The sequence below is a fragment of the Momordica charantia genome (assembly GCF_013281855.1).
Source record: "Momordica charantia cultivar OHB3-1 chromosome 8 unlocalized genomic scaffold, Mcharantia_2.0 BLBB01000008.1, whole genome shotgun sequence".
Lineage (NCBI taxonomy): Eukaryota > Viridiplantae > Streptophyta > Magnoliopsida > Cucurbitales > Cucurbitaceae > Momordica > Momordica charantia.
In genome coordinates, this window is record NW_028275166.1 from 12,289,051 (window position 1) to 12,296,979 (window position 7,929).

Below are 7,929 nucleotides of genomic sequence, written 5' to 3' on the forward strand. Positions count from 1 at the left end.
TAAAAAACAAATAAAAATAAAAAAACATTTTGCAGGGGAGTGGGGAGTTATCCCATGTGGTCATGTTGGTTTTAGATTTTGCAGAAGAGTTATGCAAAAACAGAACGGTAAAACCCAAGAAAGCTTTCCTGCATTTCTCCTAAACAAACAGACTCTCTCAATTCCTTTGCTTTAAGAATTCATAAACGGTTGCTCCCAGAAGCAAGATCATCGTTCCCAGAGGATAGCAGGAAGAACTGTGGTAGTGTTCTTGAAGAAGATTGTTAAAAGTGAGTTATTTTCCCCTGTATTTTCCTTTTCGTTTGTGGTTTTTGTTTCTAAAAACTCAAGTACAAGATCGTCGTTTTCGCTGCGGGATTAACATCCCATCATTAACATTGAGAAGTGGCAGGGCACTACCACTGGCGTATCAGTAAGAAGGAGCTAACGAGGAAAGGGCAGTTAGACCAAAAATCCTCGAGCAAACAGAGCAAACTACACAGTCAGATGAATTAGTGAATGCCTAGGAAGGCCAAAGGGTATAGCAGTTGGGAGACAATGAAACCCCAACACAAACGGTAGAATCAAAGCAACAAGTGTATGGGGATAAGAACACTGAAAGGGCATCTAAATCAGGGAAAGCTAAAGCATTCGTGTCTAAGTCAGCTGATAAGCAGCAGCTTCCAGAAAAACCCCCTGCTTCAGAGAGTCCTCGGAATATGTACCTATAATACTATATCCAAAAAGGTTGCAGAAGAAGAATCAGGAGGGGCAGTTTAAACACTTCCTTGAAGTGCTTAAGCAGATACACATTAACATCCCACTGGTGGAAGCGCTCGAACAAATGCCAACTTACGTGAAATTTTTAAAGGATGTTCTCAGTAAGAAGTGCAGACGAGGAGAATTTGAAACTGTCTACCTGAAAAAGAGTGCAACACGATTCTGACCAGAAAAATTCCAGAAAAAATGAAGGATTTGGGAAGCTTTACAATTCTGATATCCATTGGAGGTCACAAAATTGGACAAGCACTGTGGGACTTCGGAGCAATCATTAATTTAATGCCGCTGTCAGTATACAAGAGGTTGGGCATGGGAAAAGTGAGGCCAACTACAGTCACACTTCAGCTAGCGGATCGCTCAATTGCAAACCCTGAAGAAAAACCGAGGATGTGCTGGTACAAGTGGATAAGTTTGTATTTCCAGCTGACTTTATTGTTCTTAATTTTCATGTAGATGAGGAAGTGCCAATCATCATAGGAAGGCCATTCTTGGCCGTGGGGCATGCGCTAGTGGATGTACATAAAAATGAAGTAACGATGAGAGTACAAGACCAAGAAATCAAATTTGCAGTGTATGACTACATGAAGTATCCTTCGGATGGTGAGGATTGCGCGGTCTTGCGAGTGCTAGATGAAGCTATAATGGCGTCGCTCAGTGCAGAGACAATGCTGGAGTAGCAGAATAGTGAAGTGGAAATATGCTGGAGCAGGCAGATGAAATATGCCAAGAAATCCTCTATTTGGACTGCGAAGGAGATTTAGCAAGATAATGATCAAGAGTTCACGAGAGCTTGGAATTAGAGGACATCAGACGTAAGCAGTTGAAACTATCTATCAAGGAACCACCCGCAACATTTAAAGTATTCATATCTCGAGGTATCCAACACGTTGCCTATTCTAATTGCTGTAAATCTAACTGCAGAAAAGGAAAACGAGTTGCTGGCAGTATTGAGGGAACACCAAAAAGCCATTGGCTGGACAATCGCAGATATTGAGAGGATACGCCCCAGTTACTACATGAACAAGATTGTTTTAGAAGAAAATTGAAAGAACTCATTAGAACCACAACAGAGGCTTAAAGCCAACTTAGTCCTTAAGTAGGAAAAGTGCCATTTTATGGTACAAGAGGGGATAGTATTGGGACATCGAGTTTCCAAAAAGGAACTGGAGGTGGATAAAGCCAAAGTTGACATCATTGAACAGTTGCCACCGCCAGCTAACGTAAAGGGAATCCAAAGTTTTCTCGGCCATGCAGGGTTCTACTGAAGATTTATAAAGGATTTTTCGAAACTCGCTAAACCTTTGATTTTTCTACTGAATGTTTGCAGGCATTCTCTACACTTAAGTATGCACTCACTCATGCTCCTATTATTCAATCCCCCGACTGGAAGCTCTCATTCGAGCTAATGTGCGACACCAGTGATTTTGCAGTAGAAGGAGTGTTGGCGCAAAAGAAGGATAAAGTATTACATCCAATCTATTATGCCAACAAGACACTGGTAGTGGCTCAGATTAACTACACCACTATAGAGAAAGATCTGCTTGCGATGGTATTCGCTTTTGAAAAGTTTTGAGCCAACCTGATGGGACCGAAAGTGATAGTCGACACTGATCACACTACTTCGAAATATTTGCTAACCAAGAAAGATGCAAAGTTAAGGTTGATTAGATGTATTTTGCTGCTACAGGAATTCGATGTGGAAATAAAGGATAAAAAGGGGTCAAAGAACTTAGTAGCTGACCATTTGTCAATGATTGTAGGAACAGACGCAGGTGTGAAAGCCATAGTCATTAGAGATAGCTTTCCAGATGAGCAGCTGCTCGCCTTGTCACGTAAAGATGCTAAAGAGGAAGAGTACCGGTTTTCAGATATTGCAAATTTCTTAGTAGGAGGAATGTGTTTCTGAAATGTTTCTTCCATGAATGCAGATTTTATTATTGGGATGATCTTTTCTTGTATAGACTCGGGCAGGATAATATAATTCAGAACTGTGTCACCGAATCAGAAGCATCCCAGATATTAAAGAGTTGCCATGCTGCCCTTTATGGGGGACATTCTTGTTACTTCTGGCCATCAGTTTTCAAGTATGCTCACGAGCTGGTAAAAAACTGCGATGAATGTCAGCTGGTTGGGAATATCTTGAAGAAATCTGAAATGCCATTGACCTACTTTGGAGTTTGAGTTGTTTGACGTGTGGGGTATAGACTTCATGGGCCCATTCCCCCATCTAACGGTCATTTGTTTATTTTAGTAGCGGTGGATTATATGTGTCTAAATGGGTTGAAGCAATTTCGTGTCCCACGAGCGATGCTAAGGTGGTAACCAAATTTCTCCTGAAAAACATCTTCACCAAATTTGGTACACTGAGAGAAATTATAAGTGACGAACGATCACATTTTGTGAATAGAGTCGTGCTAGATATATTATCAAGTACAGAATTGCTACAGCCTACCATCTCGAATCCAATGGCCAGGCAGAAAGTTCAAATAGAGAAAATCAAGTGCAACCTAGACAAAGTGGTGAACATCAGCAGAAAAGACTGGATATTCAAATTAGATGAAGTTCTATGGGCATACAGGACGACATTTCAAACTCCGTTAGGAACGTCCCCATACAAGCTGGTGTTTGGAAAAACATGCCAATTACCCTTAGAGCTGGAGCACAAAGCTTTTTGGGCAATGAAAAAGCTTAATCTCAATCATGCTGCAATAGGGGAAAATTAGGAAGCTGTAGCTGTAAGAGTTGGAAGAATTTCGAAGGGACGCCTATGAAAACTCCAAGATTTATAAAGAGAACAAAAAATGGCATGATGCTCACATACATCCCAATAAATTTCAAGTGGGGCAGCAAGTTCTCCTCTACAATTCAAGGCTCAAGTTATTTCCTAGGAAGTTAAAGTTTAAATGGTGGGGAACCTTTCAAATAGTGAAAGTTTCCACTGATGGAGTAATAATGGTAAAGGAATTAAAATCGAATAAAGAGTTCACTGTAAACGGGCAACGATTAAAGCAGTACTGGGGAGAATATGTGGCACGGGATGCTGGAAAACACCCGCTTGCCCCTGCGTAAAGGGATGTCGCCTTGAGAAAAAAATAATAATAAATGAGCTATTCTTTAATTGCCACATTTTGCAAAGCTTCCATATTTTTCTTTTGCTTTCTTTAATTTAAATTTTAATTTATCTTCATTTATGGTAAATCTTAGTTGCTCGAAACTTGATTTGATTTTAATGGCAGGTGGTTAGATGGCTGGCAAGAAATTAAAATGCAAAGCAGAAAGAGAAGGAACAATAATGATGATGGCGCAGCTGGCAGGTAGTTAAGCAGGGTAGCAAGTGGTAAATTTTCCATTTGATGAAGGGCAGTAAATTTTTTTTTGGTTTGGAGGCAGGTTTAAAAGTCAAAATTAAAAAAAGGAAAACTGTGGGAGGGGTGGCCTTTAGGGGTGTTCAAAAAAACCAACAACCCGAAGAATCGGTTTGGGTTGGGTTGAGTAAAGGCTCGATTTGGGTTGGGTTGATATTTTCCCAAACCGAGCAAGTCGGATCGGTTCACGAGTTCGAGTATAAAAAACCCGGGTCAACCCGACCCGACCCGAACTAACACTAAATTAAAAAAAAATTATATATATATATATATATATATATATTTAGGGTTTCGACTGTAGCCACCTCCCTCACCCTCATCTCTTTCTCTCCCTAATCCATTCGTCTCCCTACCCCTCAACTCCTTCTATCCCCCTTCATTTCCTTCCCTCCCCCATCTCTATTCCCTTCTTTCTCCCTCCCTCTACCTAAAAATGAAATCTCTCCTCCATCTCTTTTCCCTTCTTTCTCTCCCATCTCTAATCTCTATTTTTCTCCCTCCCCCTTCGTCTCTTCTTCAACCCACCACCGTCTCCTTCGTCTCACAGTATCCATCTCTTTCATCTCCTTCGTCTCACACTATCCATCCCTTTCGTCTTTCTCTCCATCTGTTCGATCTTTATTTTTGTTTTTTCTTTTTGTCTTTCCTCTACAACCCCATGCCGCCGTCTCTCCCTCCTCACTTTCTCTTCGTCTCCCTCTTCCTACCCTTCATCTCCGTCACTCCGAAAATTTCAAACTCGACCCAATCTGAAAATATAATGGTTGGGTTGGGTTGGGTTGGGTTGTAAATGTCATTCGGTTCTGTCGGGTAGTAGAACCGACTAACCCGAATTTTCGGGTTGGTCCAAAATATCCCTCTAACCCAACCCGACCCAACCCAACCCGTGAACACCCCTAGTGGCCTTTAAGTTCCCTATTTAAATCCCACCACCTCAACCAACCAACCCACGATGACCTCCCCTTTCGTCTTCTTCCTTCGCTGAAACCGCTCAACCAAAACCCTAACTCCTTTGTTTTAAAAAGTCGCCAGCTGTCCTTTTTCACAAAACACAACATGCCTCGTTACAAGTAAAAGCGAATCGTAAGAAGTTAATGGAGCTGCCTTTGTCAGATAGCTCGTCAGACGATTTCAGCGATGCAGACGACCAATGGCTGGCGGCGAAAGTTGCTGAATACACATTTAGCATCGCTCGCAAAGCCACCAGTTGTGTCTACTTCCTATTTGCCTCCGTTTCAGGGTCGGAGCAGCAACTTCAGGCTGAGTTAGAGGAAGAAGAGACTCAGGCCAGACCCACCACTAAAAACCCTACCGAAATCCCTCCACCCATTGCCACCCCACATCCTTCTCACCCAGTAACTGATACTCAGCCTCCACTCGTCCCAACAGCATCGCCGAAAACCACTAAACGTCTATCCTTCTCTGGTCTGGCCTCCTGCACTAGAACTGGCAAAAGGCCAAACGAGTCTACCTTGGAAAGCCTGTCCTCTAAACACGTTAAGTCAGTGGCGGTAGCAAAGCCTAGCCCATGGTCGCCCCATCTTCATCTGCTTCCAAAGGTTCTAACAAAGGTAAATCGGTAAAGACTGCCCCCTTGCCTGAGAGGAAGCGGCAACCTTCTTTCTCTTCAATGCAGGTAAGTGTTGGTACGGTTTAGAACCTTTTGTGCAAGTGTACACAACCGTTGTAGCAAGTGATAAATAGATCGTATCCACAGGGGATTGATAACTAAACACTTCAACAATTACTTAAGAAAATAAACAAATTAACAAAATATGTTTTGAACAAGAAAAACTAAAGGAACTGAAACCAAATATTGTATAGATGATTTGCTAAGTAAAAACAACTGAGAACCAAGTAGAACCAAACCGATTAAATGAAAGTATGCAAATAAGGGATTAAGTACTGATGTTTAAAAGGGTAAGGGGAAGAGTTTATGTGACTTTTTTTGGGCTTACGCAAACGATGCTACAGTATTGACGATGTAATATACTAGCCAAACAGACACGAAATCTTCCCAGATTTCCCAGATTTTCTGCTATTCATGTTTTTAGACAAACTTGACAGCATATATACTCAGTTTATAACCTTGCTAGGTGAGCCTTATTCCTAAGTACCCACACTATAACTAAAGCAGAATCTAGCATGAGTTGAGCCTTATTACAATTTTCCAAGAGTTAATAAGAAGATATCCCAATATGTTAGCCAAACACATTGAAAATAAAACGTTAAAAAGAACTTCAACTCAGTATATATATCATCATAAAGGCAAAACAAAGTTTACAGCCCAAGAACAAGTTCACAACATCTTCCCCCTTCCAAACAAACTTAGCTATTCAATGTAATATAAAAAAAAGAGAAGAAGTAAATACAAAACTCATGCACTTAAGAGTACAAAAGAAGAAGAAAATGAAGAATAGCAGCAGCCATTCTCTCTCTTTGTTGTCTTCTTCAACGATTTCTTAGGAGCTTTCTTGAAGTGAGAGTGAAGTGATGAGATGAGAGTGTTGGAGGCACCATTAATTGCAAGCTTTTATGCCCATCTTGATTTTAGGGCAACACAAATGATAATGTGGGCCCTAGCTCAGAATATCAGGAATTTTTTCATTTTACTGCAGTAATTTCTCGGGTGAAAACTGTCACTGTCAACTCTGTCTTTTTCTGTCTTTTTTATTCCGATGCTCAAAATCAACAATGCTACAACAAAACATTCAAAATTAGGTCATTCTTCATAACTCTCACCATTATCAGCAAAAATAAGGAGGATAGTGAATTTATAACATTTTTTGCCCAAAATCAGTGTACATTGAATGTTGGTGTGGCTATCCTTAGCTAATCTATATGAAGTTCTTGCAGAAATAACTCTCTTTTGGAGAGTTATCACACTCCCAAACTTGAATTATTGCTTGTCCCCAAGCAATTCTAATTCTATCGATACACTCCCTAGAATGGAAAAAAAAATGCATGCCAAACTCTCCCTCAAATGCCCATGATCCATTACTGCAGACAAAACCTTTATGATCTATTAAAGTCTCAAGCTGGTTAGAAATCAACATATCATTTGCACTAAGACTAAGGTGCTTTATTCACAAAAGACCACTTCATTCCACCCTCTCCCTTGACAACCTTCAAAACTTTCCCCAATTTCCTTTCTCAAAACGACTTTCACTCTTCTAAAATGCTAACTTGCTACTGCCCTTTTTAATAGCTATGGGCTACTAGCCCTTCCGAACCCTGTAGCTCTTTTGAAATTTTTTTCTTCGTTTTTTTTTTGTTTTTTTTTTTGGAATTAGAGATTAATTACAGAGCCAAAAATTTTTCATAGCTTTACAAAAGATTGTAACTACACAGGAGATTACAAGAATGAATACTATATTGAAATGAGAATCTCTCACCCCCAAACATAAAATGGAGCATTTGTGTCCCCAATGCTTAAGGAATGACTTTGAAGAAATAAGGACAAGGCTCCCCCAAACTTAGAGTGAAGATAGGATAGATGAAAATGGTATATGAAATACTTCCTATTTGAAGTGGTTCTAAACGGGTGAATGCTTACTAATTTTTCTAAGGCCATTAGCTTGCTGGCAAGATGTGTAGAGGGATATACAACTCTTGAAATTTGGCTAAGGTTAAATTTCTAGGGCTGACAGGGGATACTAGTAGGGTGCAGCTATCCTTTGCTACATAAATACACCTTATTAAGAGGGCAAAAATGTACTTCTCTCTAACCGAATATCATCAAGAATAGGCTTCCAGAATTTTGTCTACAAACCAGTCATCAGGGCAATAGTCTGGAATCAATTAG

General features: G+C 40.3%; 1 protein-coding gene across 1 annotated transcript; it reads left to right on the forward strand.

The window, feature by feature from the left end:
- The first annotated feature begins 945 nt into the window (after positions 1–945).
- Positions 946–1,436, forward strand: LOC148209532 (uncharacterized). The gene is made up of 2 exons (XM_088126903.1): positions 946–1,168; positions 1,213–1,436. The coding sequence occupies exons 1-2, from the start codon at positions 946–948 to the stop codon at positions 1,434–1,436; spliced, it is 447 nt and encodes a 148-aa protein (XP_087983029.1).
- The last annotated feature ends 6,493 nt before the right edge of the window (positions 1,437–7,929 follow it).

Bases quoted from the DNA above. Each gene is read 5' to 3' on its own strand.
- LOC148209532 (XM_088126903.1), top strand. From the start codon at position 946: ATGAAGGATTTGGGAAGCTTTACAATTCTGATATCCATTGGAGGTCAC. The intron at 1,169-1,212 runs GTTTGTATTTCC...ATTTTCATGTAG, and splicing joins GTGCTGGTACAAGTGGATAA to ATGAGGAAGTGCCAATCATC.